This window comes from Tachypleus tridentatus, chromosome 1 (genome assembly GCF_004210375.1).
Source record: "Tachypleus tridentatus isolate NWPU-2018 chromosome 1, ASM421037v1, whole genome shotgun sequence".
In the NCBI taxonomy this organism is placed as follows: Eukaryota; Metazoa; Arthropoda; class Merostomata; order Xiphosura; family Limulidae; genus Tachypleus; species Tachypleus tridentatus.
In genome coordinates, this window is record NC_134825.1 from 175265663 (window position 1) to 175282747 (window position 17085).

Here is a 17085-nt window from a genome sequence, read left to right on the forward strand (position 1 = left end):
GACTCATACAGGGTTACATACACAACACGACTCATACAGGGTTACATAACAACACGACTCATACAGGGTTACATAACAACACAACTCATACAGGGTTACATAACAACACCACTAATACAAGGTCACATAACAACACCACTAATACAGGGTTACATAACAACACGACTCATACAGGGTTACATAACAACACCACTGATACAGGGTTACATACACAACACCACTGATACAGGGTTACATACACAACACCACTGATACAGGGTTACATACACAACACCACTAATACAAGGTTACATAACAACACCACTAATACAAGGTTACATAACAACACCACTAATACAGGGTTACATACACAACACCACTAATACAGGGTTACATACACAACACCACTAATACAGGGTTACATACACAACATGACTCATACAGGGTTACATAACAACATGACTCATACAGGGTTACATAACAACACGACTCATACAGGGTTACATAACAACACGACTCATACAGGGTTACATAACAACATGACTCATACAGGGTTACATAACAACACAACTCATACAGGGTTACATAACAACACCACTAATACAGGGTTACATAACAACACAACTCATACAGGATTACATACACGACATGACTCATACAGGGTCACATAACAACACAACTCATACAGGGTTACATAACAAGACTCATACAGGGTTACATGCACTACAGACTCATACATAACAAAACTTGTCATAATTATCACTTTTAAAATAATTAACTTTTAACCTTCTTGTTACAACAACTAAAACCAAATCACTAAATGAAAGCTCTTAAACTAAACAGTATTTTATATCCAACAAAATATATAGAACAATGTTTAGATTCAACTTGGATAAATTGTATTTACATCTCTCATGTAATAAATTATTTTTCTTCATTCCTGCACACTAAATCTTTTGATCAAGTCAGAAAATGTAGTTTGATACATTATTTTTGTAGATAACATAGCCAATCTTTCTTAAAACATGGTAGAATGAACTAAAGTTATGATAGGCTTAAGACAAGAAAAAGTTATTTCTGCCAAAGCAACAGTAACTAGAACAGTCAGGACAATGAGCAGTGCTAAATATGTCTTATTATAAATCATTCTACAAAATAATTTTCAAGGCATAACATATATTAATATTAGGTGGTATAATCCTGCAAAACATCAAGTTCTTTGTATATCTCTAATTCATTGATGTTGCACTAATCCTTGAAGCTGAGTTCAATCATAAAATTTCTGCAATGTTCCAAAAGCACTTCATCTGTATCAGTGTGAAATTTCAAAATGTATCAAAATTCAAAATTTTCTGCATATTTTTAAAGAGCCTCAAATTGAGTTTCATTACTCCCATAAATTGTATCAATGATAATGGTCAAGTAGTGAACCTTGTATTCTTCTTTAGAATTGCTGGTACATTCATCTGTACTTTCATAATTAAATATATTTTCTTTATTTGCTTTCACTCTTCTTAAATTATTTTTCAATATCTAAATTTTCTACCCCATCATTGGCAGTTGAAATTGCTGACTCAAAGATCACTGACCTATACTTACCAATCCATTTTATATACTTTAGAGTGCAGTTCAAATGCATTTTGTTACCTTTCCATAATGGCCCGGTGTGGTCAGGTGGGTTAAGGCGTTCAACTCATAATCTGAGGGTCGCAGGTTCAAATCTCCATGGGACCAAGCATGTTTGCCCTTTCAGCCGTGGGGGTGTTATAATGTGACTGTCAATACCACTATTTGTTGGTAAAAGAGTAGCCCAATAGTTCACAGTGGGTGGTGATGACTAGGTGCCTTCCCTCTAGCCTTACACTGCTAAATTAGGGATGGCTAGCGCAGACAGCCCTCGTGCAGCAAGCAAACCTTTCCATAATTTATTGATAGTATTTAAATTTACTAAAACACCATACCATATAATAAAAGATATTATAAAATGACAGGAGAATCTCACTAATGAAAGAATTACATTCACTATGAAGTTTGCCAGTAGTTCCAGTAAAGCATCACTGATTTCCTAGTTGAAATTGAACAGTTCTTGCATCATCCATGTAGCATTCTCATCTCAAACAAAAAAGTTTGAGGGGATAAACATCAGGCCCATTATACGTTTCACGACTGCATTCTTTAAATATCTTAGGAACTTAAAAATTAGAGGTGTATTTCAACAGTATTCCAACACTATTTTGCTATAAAAATTACAGGTAATGTTTTTCTCAATCCAGAGCTCATCAGATCAGCAGGGAATCAGCAACTGAAGTCAGAATTATCAAATTTTACTATACAATACTGTTTTAGGGATGGTTCACAGTAGAAGAAAATAAATATCAGATACAATATACAGGAATACTAAAAAACATTTATATATGTATATATATATATATATACACACTTTGAAGGTTCTAAGTGCTATTGTAAACCATACAATTACAAGAACACTTTTATTCTTCAGATGAGCATGACCTTGCATTAGACTAACATTTTCAATTTACAAACAATTTAGTAAATAAAAATACTGATACCCTATCTATTCTTTTGTAAAAATAACAACAGAATTGTCCTTTTTTTTTTTCTAACAGCTTACCATTTATGGTTGGGTACACACAGTAAGTTTAGAATTCAAGTTTCCTTTTCCAATATTTTGTCAATCTATTGAACACTGAATTAAAACTTCCAATCTTTAATGGTGAAAAACAAAACTAATCAGTAAATAATGTATTATTCCTTAGATTTTCTTCCACGTGACCTTTCTTTACCTTCTTCATTTGTCAGGGGTTTCACTTTCAACAAAGTGCTGTCATCCTCAAGAGGATGGGGTTCAACTTTCATCATAATTCCTTCCATGGCTGCATGAGTATTTCATCCTTACTTGAAGCTTGCAGTTTCACTGAAACATGAATTGGATCTGTTAAGTTTCTAACAGTTTTTATCACAAAGACTTTCAAACAAAACCTTAGTTAAATGGCACAACATCTGTCATGATAATGTATAATTCTTTAACAATGATTGTTTGTTAACTATAACTGTTGCAGAGTTTTTGGTCTCACACTTTTTAATACACAATGAAAGAAATGAGTCAATCGTTCCCCACATTTCTATGATAACTGGTAATGAAGTACATAATACTTTATACAGAAGTGCGGACTGAGATGTACAACATTATTTCTAAAAACATAAACAAGCCCTAAAACATGCCACTATTACTTACAACGTTATCTGAATTTTTCACTGAAATATTAACAGTTTTAAAGTTTCTACATTTATTATTACATAATAATTCACCTATATTATTATTACTAACTGATATACCAAAATTTACTTAAGTCAAATTACGTCTGGTAAAAAAACATGTTAAACAAAAGTTAAAAAAAATGGAAGTACTCGAAAATATTAACCTATTATCTTCCATTAACCTGTGTATGAATGAAATAAACAGAATTTTTTGTTCAGAGTTTTCAAATTCAACACAAACAACAAACATCATGTAAAAATGTACAATATGTGATAAATTTAATATATAACTGAAAAAAGTGACTGGCGATTTAAAAAGCTAGAACTATGATATACTAATAAATATCCCAACTGACAACATGTCAAACTCACCGGGCGTTATTCGACAATAAGGCCGGCAATTAACCGAGCAAATTTACTTCATGCACGCAATTTGCTGCATAATTGCTATAATCGCAGACATGTTTAGTCAATTATATAGTTTTCTCAGGAAATTTTCACCCCCTTCGAAACTCACACATGCTAGTGTTGTTGACATTGTTCCCGTTTTGACGGCCATTTTGAAGACTCCTTTGTGTCACAGTCTGGGATTGACAACAGCTACAAGTACAGGTCCAGTTTCATGTGCACAAAAGCTGAAAGAAAACATTACACAACCAAAATCACTAACAAACGAGCAACAAAACACAACCAGAACAGTAAACAATATACAAGAACTCAACAAAAACACTGATACAACAAACCTCCAAGAAAACAACACTCATTCAACAAAAGATATTACAAACGATGAAACAAGTTTAATAGTAAATATACTTAACATTTTTACAGATTACATAACAGAATTTACAAAACCGACTCAATTTAAAAATTGCATATATCTCCTCCTAAGTATTGCAAAAAACAAAACAAAAAAACATATAACACCACACATACCACAAGTAATCACAACAACCTCGGAATACATACTAAAAACATGAATTCAGTTCTAAGTATCAACATCCTAGGTGCTCTTGCTTCCAAGAAACACAATCCGAGGGTCGCGGGTTCGCGCCCGCGTCGCGCTGAACATGCTCGCCCTCCCAGCCGTGGGGGTGTATAATGTGACGGTCAATCCCATTATTCGTTGGTAAAGAGTAGCCCAAGAGTTGGCGGTGGGTGGTGATGACTAGCTGCCTTCCCTCTAGTCTTACACTGCTAAATTAGGGACGGCTAGCACAGATAGCCCTCGAGTAGCTTTGTGCGAAATTCCCAAACAAACAAACAAATCCAAGAAACACAAGATCGAAGACATAATAAAAGATACAAACCCTAATATTTTTATTTTAAGTGAAATCCTAATTTATCCAAATGATAGATTTAAAATATGGAATTATACATCAATGAGAAAAAATAGAACAAATAATCAAGACTCTAACAGAGGTATTATGCTACTATACAAAAATAACCTTTCCGTAACCGAAATTAAAATGAACAATAATAACAAAAATATAATGGTAGATATCCTCTTAGAAAACCACTCAATAATAACAGTAGCAGGCATTCATTGTTCACCAACTAAATACAGTGATATAAACCTAATCCACAACATATTTTCACACAACCAAAATACAATTGTAATAGGTGATCTGAATAGTAAACATAAGAACTTTGGATGCAACTCCAGAAACTCAAATGGCAGACACCTATTAAAATTCATCGATGATAATAACATAATCCTTATTAACGATAGTACATCCACGCATACTACCTATGCGACTAATTCAAATGATATATTAGACATCTGCTTCACCTCATTTAATGTTAGTCAAAAGTTAATAAATTTTAATGTGGGAAAAGATGTTGACAGCGATCATCATCCAATATGGTGTGTCTTCAATCTCCCCCCGCATAAAGATAAAATCTACAGACAAAACAAATTTTACTACAAAAAAGTAAATTGGCAGGAATTTCAAAATGTATTAAACAACATACTACCAGACAAAATTAAGCATACAGCTAACAACGAATCAGAGATTGATAAATACAGTTAAATAATCATGGAGTGCTTACTAAAAGCAGCGACGGACACCGTGCCAACAACAGACAACCATAAACAATGCACTGAAACCAAACAACTATTAACATTGATAAAACAACGAAGATAACTAAAAAGACATTTCATGGCAACAAGAGATCAAGAAATAAAAACACAAGTAAATAGTATCAGAAATAAAATCAGAATAGAAATTAAACTGTTAAAACAAGAAAAATGGGATAATTTCTGCTCCCAACTAAATGAACAAACTAACCCTAGAAAGTTTTGGTCGCACCTAAAAAGATTCATCAATAAAGCCATTTAAAGAAAATACCCAACACCAAAACATAACACCTTAGCGAGCACCAACAAAGAAAAAGCAGAAGCCTTTAGACATTAACTTCAAAACACATAAGGACCCAGACATGAACAACTATTACTACAACAAAGTAAACAACCATGTAACATAGAATTATACAAACCATACTTTTCAATCAATATCATTTATTAACAATAACATTGATAACACTTATGACTATAATACTCTGTTGCTTACCAAAAAAATTACACTAACTGAACTCAAACAAGCAATCAAGAATTCAAAAAACAAAGCACCAGGAAATTATGGCATGCAAACAATTCTCCTCAAAAAAGGCACTCCAAAATTATTTGACTACCTATTAGCTATCTTTAATTTATCTTTCTACTCTGGATACATCCTAGTTTCTTGCTTCCAAGAAAAAGAAAAACCAGCTAATAAGCCAAATAGTTATCGAGCTATCAGCCTGAACAGCTGTGTAGGCAAAATTTTTGAACGAATAATAAGTAATAGACTCTCCACATTTTTGAAGATTACTTCAAAATTACCTGAGGAACAAATCGGATTTAGAAAATTTAGACAAACAACAGATCATTTAATTAGATTAATTGAAACGATAATAAATAGCTGCTTTAATAAAAAAAGAATGCACTGTCGCTTGTTTCCTCGATATCCAGAAAGCATAATGGTCTTCGATTCCGTATGGGGCTACCGCGAGAAATTATTCGCTGGTTATCTAACTTTTTAGAAAATAGGTAATGCAGAGTAAACGTAGAGGGAACTTTCTCGGAGTTCTTCACTCCAGAAGCTGGTGTCCCTCAAGGAGGAGTGGTTAGTCCTATTCCCTTCATCATGTATATGAATAATACGCCACTCAAAGACCCAAATCATGGATACTCGTCACAGTTCGCTGATGATGTAACAATTTGGAAAAGTGCCCCTACACCAGAAATTGCAGCCACTAACATACAACCTCAATATTGAATACTGCCAAAAATATATAATCAAAATAAACACAGCAAAGACACAATCAGTGATGTTTTCAAAATCAACGAAACATCAAAAAGTACAACCCCAGATTTACATGAACGGAGAGCTTCTCCAGACTGCTACATCTGCAAAATTTTTAGGACTAACATACGATTCTAAACTCACCTGGATAAAACATGTAAATAACATTAAAACTAAAATTTGGCGCAGAATAAGCTATGCTAGAAGTCTAATTAGTAAAAATTATGAAACAACACCTTAAAACATCATTAAAATATACAAAACATATATAAGACCAGTAATAGACTATGCAGCTCCTGCATGGATTAACATAAGTAAAAAACAACTGTAAACCAAACTTCAAACATTACAAAATACATTAATTACAACAGCATACAGAGTATCTAAAACCACTTCAATCTGGTTTCCATTTTTCTACTTGTTTCTCCAATATAGAAGTCCTGACATCAGCAAACAAATAACCAACATTTGGCAAAAAACTAGTAACAAAATATGACATTCCAGTTAATACCAAATTTATTCAAAAACCAGGCACAAAACTGAGGTCTATACAATGTAAAAACTACACTGACAAACACCACACCAACATTATTTACAAAATACAATGTGATAACTGCCACGACTTCTATATTGGAGAAACAAGTAGAAAAATGGAAACCAGATTCAAAGAACATAAAAAGCCACCTTCACACGTTTTCGAACACTGCAAGTCAAATAAACACAACATAACCATAGAAAACACTCAAATACTATATAAAGAAACAAACATAAACAAACGCAAAATTAAAGAAGCCTTACTTATACAACAACTTAAACCCAAAATAAACCAATATAAAGGAACGCCTTTATACCTATATTAATATAATAAAATTATATATTCAAACATATAACACCGCCCTCTACATTCCGACACTCAGTTACACAACCCCTTTCAAACATGTAGTCAGCTTCCGGTCAGTTACCTCTTTCTTTGTGAACCAGACGATGACCGAAGAAGGTCGAAACGTTGTTCGCTCTTCTATGTAAAATATTTTCTCAACCCAAACGAGCCGTTTTTTGCATATAAATTTCTCAACAAGTGGGTTTCTCGACATCACTGATTCTGAAGCATTTAGTCGGTGTTGTGTCCTCTGTGAGATCATTTTGCATTGTGTATCAGCCATATATATATATATATTGTTCATTTGTCAGTAAGTTCAATATTTTGAAATTCTGGCTTCTGTAAAACGTTTTAACATGGACCAGGTATGAACAAGAACATAGTGTGTTGATTGCACTACTTTAGCTGTGCTGTTATTTTATATAAAGTATAATTGGTATAATTATATTAGTGTTATCCAGTGGGACATACCAAATCATTAACACTAAAATAAAATTGCTGTAATTTTTAGTTGTTTTGTATTTTACTGTAACTTGGAATCTGTTGTGTTATACATTATATAACATGTGTCATTAGTCTATCTTTAGAATAATTATTATGAACGGCCATAATTAATTGTTATTTAATCCCAAGGTACATAGTTAATAAACTTGTAAAATATGTAAAAAAAACCAATGCAGCAGACTACCAAGTAAAATACAGTTTTAAGACTTCATGATGAGTTGTATAGCTGAGTATGTTACATATACATGTAATTTTGATTTGCTCCTTGGTGTGGACTCCTATACGTGGTGAGGAGACCTCCCAGGGAAGGTTCCGTTCTTTCAGTTTACCTCCTCTGGATTATAAACATTCACCCACATGTTTGCCGTGCGCGGTGACCAGTGAAGGGGAGGTGAGGACCCTGGTGGCTGAGGGATCCGACCCTAACACACCAGTTTGGCCCTAAATTCCTGTAATCGGGCAGTCCCCTCTTTGTCAATCGGCTGGTCCACTTGGGCTAGGGTCAACCAAGTACCAGTGTTCTAAGTTCTCAACAGGTGTTGTGAACATTGTATCTTATGCTGGTGTTTGGGTATAGTGCTCACGAAACCCTGGAGTTACTGTAGTATCCTTGTTCGGCATTGTAGTGCGACCCTCGTAGGGCTCCATGGTGGGTGGAATAATGGGCACCGAACTATTCTTTTTTTATTATGGATCCTCAAAATAAAAACTTAAAATAGTGAAAAAACAGTCCATAGGTAAACTACCACGTCTTGAAGATTCTGAGCAGTAATCTTCAACATCTGTTACACCTATTGTACCTCATTTTCTTATACTATATTCTCTTTCAGACAAACCTTTAGGGCAAATGTCTCCCTTTTTCATTCAGAAGGGTCTAGAGGGACTTGCTGTCCCTCCAAAGTCAATAAAGAAGCTTCGCTCTGGTGACATATTGGTAGAAACATCCACATCTCAACATAGTGAACTCCTCTTGCATTCAAAGATGATTGTGGATATACTTATTGAGGTTACGCCTCATGCTACTTTGAGTTCATCGCGAGGAGCTATTGTTTAGAGGGTTTTGAAGAACATCAGAGATTCTCGCTGTTTCTACAACCAAGGAGTTTCTGCAGTGAGCCGACCATTGTCCTAATTCTGACAGTTACATCATCACGTCCACTTGTCACCATCAAGGCAGGTTATCTTAACTGCAGACGACCATGCATTTCAAACCCTCTCAGATGTTTTCAGTGTCAGTGGTTCGGTCACTCGAAGACGTCATGTCATGGTTTCCTGACGTATGCTTGTTGCGGTAGCAAGGACCATGATGCCTACGAGTGTGAAATGGACCCTCATTGCATCAATTGCAATAACTCTAACCCATCCTATTTTCTTTCTTGCCCAAAATGGTTGGAATAAAAAGAGGTGCAGCGTTTTAAAACGATTTAAAACATTACTTACCCTGAGACTTGAGAGTTGCTGTCCGCCACTTCATCTCATGCGTATGCTATTGCACTTCTTTCCGTTACTACAGTGGAGTGCAGAAAGATCTTTCTGTGCCTCCAAAAGAATCGTCTACAAACCAAATGAAAAGTCTTTTGACACCTGAAGATGACCTAAGAAAGTCAAAACATTGTTCTTTCCTTATCAGTAAAAGTGTTAATACCCATACCAGTCGTTCTGAGATACAAAATGACAATTTCATCAAATTCTTGTCTATTGAGTTTAACGTTTCTAGCTTTCAATCACAAGTTACATATTTTAATTTTAGCTTATTTTATTAAAGTGCATTTCTAAGTAAAATTATTTTATGATTTTAATTAATTCATTTATCATTTCCTCTATCGTTATAAATATTTCGTTACGTTAATTGAAGCGCGAGTTCACCTTCTACACACAGCATGTTAATTTCGAAAAGGTGTTACGAAACTGACAACAGCTTCCCATAGTGGTGGCATGCACTGTTAACCTGCATTGGCATAGATTTATAATAGGTAGTCACATGAGATGTAACTTCGTGATTTAACAATTAATTTTTTAAATCTTCCTTGAACTTGAAGATAAGTTAGTTTTATGCACAATTAGAAATCATTTATTGCTCGATAGTCATTAATTTTTAAAAAGTAATTTAATTTTGAAACTTTGTGTTATTATCTAGTGAATGCGGTTTTCAATTTTTGGTTCCAATTCTCCAGATATTTATTAAAGTTAATCATATGATATTTTCGTTTTATTGTTTACTAAAGTTTGTAAGTAGTCCAGCTCATGTTTACTTACCGTTTTTGTAAGTAATAAAATTTGTATTTAGCTTTTTAAAAGTTTACCAGCATTTCTATTGTTATGTTTCAATAAGCTGCTTTCTCGTCCGATACTTATTGCAGTAGTATTTTGTTTAGCCAGTAATAATAAATTTAGTTTATACACATAATGAATTTATAATAATCAGTACGACCACTCGTAATAGACTAAACAAAATGCCAATGCAACTAGAGTTCAACAGAAACATCTTAAATATAACAACACAAGTAAAAAACAAAAACTTTCAAACAACAATAAAACAAATTTTTTTACTTCCCAAAAAATACAGTCAGTAAATCCATCTCTGACCAGGACTAAGTACAAGCATTAATAAACAATAATATATGAATCTCAGTGTGATAAATTTCAATAAATAACTGAAAAATAGAGGGGGTAGCTTGAAGAATATAAACCAGAATTCACCAAAATAGTGATAAAATGTTTCAAAATTAACCAACTTCTCAAGATCAAGACTGATTCTTTCCAACAATATCTTGCAGACTAACTCACTTTCAATATAAAGGAAGGTTTTTCATTCAGTAGTTAAGTCATGAGATTGCATTTCATGTGACTAGTTATTATTATAAATCTCCGTATTCTTTCATAACCTTAATATTTGTATAACATCAGTAGGGAAAGCTTGTGTCAATTTTATAACTCATGCCTACTCAAACTCAACATGCTCTGTATAGAAGATGAATTAGTGCTTTACTATAACTATAAATGTGTAGTTTAACTGAATTATAGTAGGCATAATAAATGAACGGTGAGCAAAAACATAACAAAATAAAAGTATAATTCACTGTCTTAGTATACATATAAGTATCCAAAGTAAACAAGAGACGAATTTCAATAAATTATATGTATATATATATATATTGCACATAATAACTTTGTTTTTGTTATCTATGAATACCCTATGCCTTTTTATATCCATAATCTAATATAGATTGACGCTGGGAATGAAACTGTCGTTACAATTAACTATCGATATTATAAATAACTTCCACAGTATGCCCGTTACACCGGGGCCTGACATGACCAAGCGTGTTATGCCGTGCGACTCGAAATCTGAGGGTCGCGGGTTCGCATCCCCGTCGCGCTAAACATGCTCGCCCTTTCAGCCGTGGGAGCGTTATAATGTTACGGTCAATCCCACTATTCGTTGGTAAAAGAGTACCCCAAGATTTGGCGGTGGGTGGTGACGACTAGCTGCCTTCCTTCTAGTCTTGCACTACTAAATTAAGGACGGCTTGCGCAGATAAACTTCGAGTAGCTTTGTGCGAAATTTAAAAAAACAAACAAAACAAATACCCGTTATAGTGATACAAGTACTCGATCCAATGTCAGAAATGACCAATTCTTCTTTATTAGTGACATTTTGAACACAGAACTAGAGACATACCTCTACTCAAACTTTTATTCTATCTTTATTCTTCAGAACAAAATCAAAGTCAACTTTCCACAGTTGTAGTACTCTCTTGTAGGGCTTTGAAGATTTTGAGGTCCACTAGGGTTTTTACTGCTTCTTTACCAACCATAAACTTCTCGCCTTTGTACCCTTACAAATATGCAGCAAGTTATACCCAGCCTGACAGAGCTAGACTGACTATCAAATCCTTTAGGATAAACAGTCTGCTGTACTCCTGGTCCCGCTGTTAACCCCTAACTTGTGTTCTATTGGATTTTACAATTGCTACAGCCCACTTATTTTTGGTTATCTTGAAGTTGTTGATTCGTATGAATGATACCAATAATTGTGTCTAAGAATAAAGGAAAGATAATAATGTTTCTTGACCATGTAGCGAATTTAAAGTTTATTGGCTGAAATTTAAATGTAATTGCCAGCTCGAGGTCAGGTTTGAAACAGAAATTAGGGTAAAAGCGTGTTAGTATGTTTTCTTTAGTAATAAATGAATTTTTATTTGTATATTTATTGTTTGGCAGTTTTAACATTTGGTATATAAAACTGTTGACATTGTTTTATTATAGCTGCCTTTCTGTCTTTACTGTTCTTAACAGTATGCCAATATTGTTGCAGCTTAGCTTAAGATTGAATCTAATGTTGTTTTACAGGACGAGAGAATAATGTTCCACTCTGCCAATGTTGTGAGATAACGGCTGATCATGTGGTGACATCCATCACACTGGATAGGGCCAGTTATCTATTAGTACAAAGTTTACTTCTATTTTCAGTTCTCCCTGATTTTCAACATTTATAATTCTACAGAGATATATTTTTAATAAAAAAAGAAAACTGCCAATCTACTCACTAATGAAGGTATAAGTGATTGTTTAAGTATCTATGCAGGTAAACATCACCAAACCCCCTGTATAAAGATTATTTTAATTTACATATTTCCGGACTCTATAGTTTTCATGTAGTTTAAATGAATCACAATCATTTTTTTCAAAATCAGAAAACTTTACTGATTCACTTATTATGATACAGAGTTACCTGATATTTTGGAATAAAATATGTATCTAAGTGCAATATATAATTACGGCGTGTTTGACATAGAAATTTTTTGTTGGAAGTCTGATGAAGAGTTATTACCCGAAACATTGTTTTCGTGTTTGCCAAATCAAATTAGTTTAACTTAGCAAATTTTTCAGTTATTATATTTTCTAGTTTAGATTTTGAATTTATTGTCCCAAGCTATTCTTTTATTACATGGTTAACACGTTGAGGAAATCTCTTATAATGTTAATTCAGTTTACCTGGATGTACTACAATAAAGTACTGTAACAATATTATTGTTTTGTTATGTTTACAAACACGCCGAATCATGACTGATTTTGAAAGTATGAAAACAAAACTGTAACTTTTTTATAATGACAACAGAACAACCTCAACAACTGAATTCGGCCCGGCATGGCTAGGTGGTTAAGTCATTCGACTCATAATTCGAGGGTTCTGATCCCCTTCACAGGAAACATGCTCGCCTTTACAGCCGCGGGGGCGTTATAATGTTACGGTCAATCCCACTATTCGTTGGTAAAAGAGTACCCCAAGATTTGGCGGTGGGTGGTGATGACTTGCTGCCTTCCCTCCAGTCTTACACTGTTAAATTAGAGACGGCTAGCACAGATAGCCCTCGTGTAGCTTTGCGCGAAATTAAAAACAAACAAACACTTGAATATTTTTATTTATGAGAGATTTTGATAATAATGAATAATCTTAACTTATTATTAAGGATCTAAAACAAATTTTGATTTTTTGAGCACTGTTAGTAAAGATAATGTGTTAAGTTCGTAAATTATGAAGTGAAATACCTTTAAAGATAAGCTTCAGAGTAATTAATCGCATAACCTGTTTAATTTTGTTTATAACTGAATGATAATCTTTGTTGTGACTGAGATTGTAAGGTGGTAGATATTATATAAAAGCAAAACTATTTTCTTTACTTAATTACACTGAGAGAAAAATAACTTTTATGATATTTAGTTAATATAAATTTCTACAATGGTAATTGTCTTAAGTGTTGTACGCTAACGAGGGTTGCATGTTACATTTAAGGTTGACAGATAATTTAATATCACTTTTCGAGATTCGTTCATCACATTTAATGACAGGTTTTATTTAGTTTGTATGGAAGATGTACTGCTGATATTATCATAGAATCTTCACCTAACTTATTAGTTGCTGGTCGTGTTCATTTCTTTGAAAATACGTTAATGTTAAAGGAAGAGAGTGTATTAAATTTCTTAACATGTCAGTTGAAAGATATATAATGTATACATATAAGCATCCATTATAAATATCGATATTTGATTTAAACTCTGAATTTATTTTCGAAAAATATCAAATAGTAAATAATGTCTGATGAAATTTTAAGTTATTATAACAACTGTTACATGTAAACAATCTTTCAAAGTTGGCGATATACGATTATAACTGATTATACTTGTCATAAAAAGTATTAAGCCTGTTACATTTTAACAGTGTATACTTTATCTGGTTTCTTAGGAATTTTAAAGAATTAGAAATATGTAAAATAAAATTATTCCAACCATCATATGTTTGTCATATCCATTGTTGACGACGCGTTCCGCCCAATCCAGTATTCATCAAGCCAGTCGAGACACAAAAACATGGAAGTAGGCGTAACATTATTTTGTTATAAAGGCGACGATTATGGTATGAATGCCCTTTCCGAAATGGCGAGTTTAATTATGATTAATTATAACTGTCATAAAACATAAATTAGTATTAGACTATTACATGTGTATTTTTTTTAACATTGCATTTCTTATCTATTTCTTAAGGTGTTTTTTTCAAAACTAAGAGAGTACAACGATATTACAACTACAATATATTCGTCATGTCCATTGTCAATGACGCATTTCATTCATTTCAGAACTCATCAGACCAGCTTGGACACAACAAACACACCAGTGGCTGGAAGACTATTTCTACAAGCTTTTTGTAATAACAACAGTGGTTGTGGTGTGAAACTACTTTCCAAGACAATATCTGGATTAAACAAAAATTCGTGGTCGACAATAAATATAGTGACACGGTATTGCAGGAATATTTTTTATTACACACTCTTCTAATCCTAGGAAACCTCTAAGAAACAAGATAAAGAAATAAGTATTTTTGGCTTCACCACAAACACTGACTGCAGTCCATGCAACTATCAAAACATGGTGAATCATTTTCCATCTGGCAAAGACATTAGACATTGTTCTCTAGTAGATAGTATCTGCTTTGTCTGTGGAAATATTGCTACAGCTTTGCATATTGTGCATGATTGAGTCACTGACAGCAACTTCATTTACTAGTGGGCCCAACGTAGCCAGGTGGTTAAGGCACTTGACTCGTAATCAATGGGTTTAAATCCCTGTCACGTCAAACATTTTCGGCCTTTCAGCTGTGGGAGCATTATAATGTGATGATCAATTCCACTATTTGTTTGTAAACGAGTAGCCCAAGGTTGGCAGTGGGTTGTGATGACTAGCTGCTTTCCCTCTAGTCTTACACTGTTAAACTGGGGAAGATAGCCTTCGTTTAGTTTTGCGTGAAATTCAAAACAAAACAAACCAAATCATTTTCTAGTAGAGTAAATGATGCCTAAAGGCTACAACCTTTGTAAGTTCTAAGAAAATGACCAGTCACTTAGTGACACTTATCACTTATGGGTAATTCCAAGGTTCCAAGATTCTGTAAGGAGCGTTAGCTTCAAATAATTATTCTTAGTTTTTGCAGTGAATATTTAAATACATCTCGAGATTTTACAACTGATATCTAATTTCCAAGTTCAGAAGAAAAGTAGGCCCAGCATCGCTAGGTGTGTAGGGCGCTTGACCCATAATCTGAGGGTCGCGGGTTCGAAACCCCATCATACCAAACATGCTCACCCTTTCAGCCTTGGGGGCATTATAAGGTGACGATCAATCCCAAGAGTTGGCAGTGGGTGATGATGACTAACTGTCTTCACTCTAGTCTCACTATTAAATTAGGGATGGCTTGCATAAATAGCCCTTGTGTAGTTTAGTACGAACTTCAAATACAAACACTCACCGTCAACTCTTGGACTACTCTTTTACCAACAAATAGCAGAACTGACCATCACATTATAACACTCCCACGGCTGAAAGGGTGAGGATGTTTGGTGTAACAGGGATTCGAATCCAAGACCCTCGAATTACGAGTCGAGTGCCTTAACCACCTGGCCATGCCGGGCCTTCATCTGAATGAATAAATCATTTAATATACACAAAGAATAGTTTATTAATTTGTATTAAACTAAGCAAATTTGATGTTAATAAATCATAGAAACAAATTTCTGATGTGCAACAGTTTAAATCAAATTAATAAGAGTTATAGTTTATCTGAAGTTTATACTGTTATAATAGTATGAATAATTATAGTTTAGAAATAAATTATCTTACATATACATTTTTATGGCGATATTTTTATCCCACACACACATATATATATAAAAAACGTAAATGAAACTATATTAATAACTTATTATTAAATAAGTCCTTATTAAAAGTTGATGGTAATGACATAATTGATGAAAATGTTATAAATTAGTCATAAGTGTAATAAATACAGGTTTGATCATCCCAAAACTAACCTAACAAGTTTATTTCAGAAACCAAAATTCAAATAATTGAAACAGCAAAAGTATTACTGAATACCACTTCATTTGGATTTGTTTTGTCCGTCTTGAATTTCACACAAGGCTTCTTTGTAGCTATCCATGCTAGCAGTCCCCAAGACGGAAGTCAGCCAGCCAACACCACCCACCATCAGCTCTTTTACCAATGAATAATGGAATTAATTATCACATTATACCACCCAAATAGTTGAAAGGACAAGCTTTTTCAGTGATGAGGATTCAATCTTGCAAACTTTGAGTCTACTGCCCTAAAAGCCGAGCCATGTTGGCATCTCGTCAGTTCTATTTCCATTGTAATCCCTGTTTAATTTACACATTAAAAATATTTCCCTGTTCTCTGAAATGACAAAACTAATGTTAATATTTAAAAAGGGATTATAAAACCAAATTAGTATTTACACACCATAAGAATATTGTGTATATTCTCAAAAATTAGAAAATTCAATTAGCACTAGACAAGGATTTTAATAAATTTTGCTTACTGTCTAAATATCAACAAGGATTTTGAAAGAGCAAATGTACTTAATAAATTAAGTTTTATGTCAGTTATTATTGATAACATGAAGAAATGTAAAATTTGTCATTGTAGCTTTTCTAAAGCATTTCACTGTGTAAATCAAGTTATAGTTAGAAAATGTATACAATATGGAAATAAGAGGTAGAATACATAATTTGTTGGAGCTTTTTT

The 17085-nt window shown here is 33.5% G+C and overlaps 1 protein-coding gene across 1 annotated transcript in view; it reads right to left on the minus strand.

Annotated features, from left to right (window-relative positions):
* LOC143233666 (uncharacterized) overlaps positions 1-17085 on the minus strand; it is a 68341-nt gene that overhangs the window by 33554 nt on the left and 17702 nt on the right. Inside the window, exon 5 of the mRNA XM_076470153.1 lies at positions 2784-2884. Coding sequence (XP_076326268.1) covers positions 2784-2884 — 101 coding nt within the window. The remainder of the gene's footprint in view (positions 1-2783; positions 2885-17085) is intronic.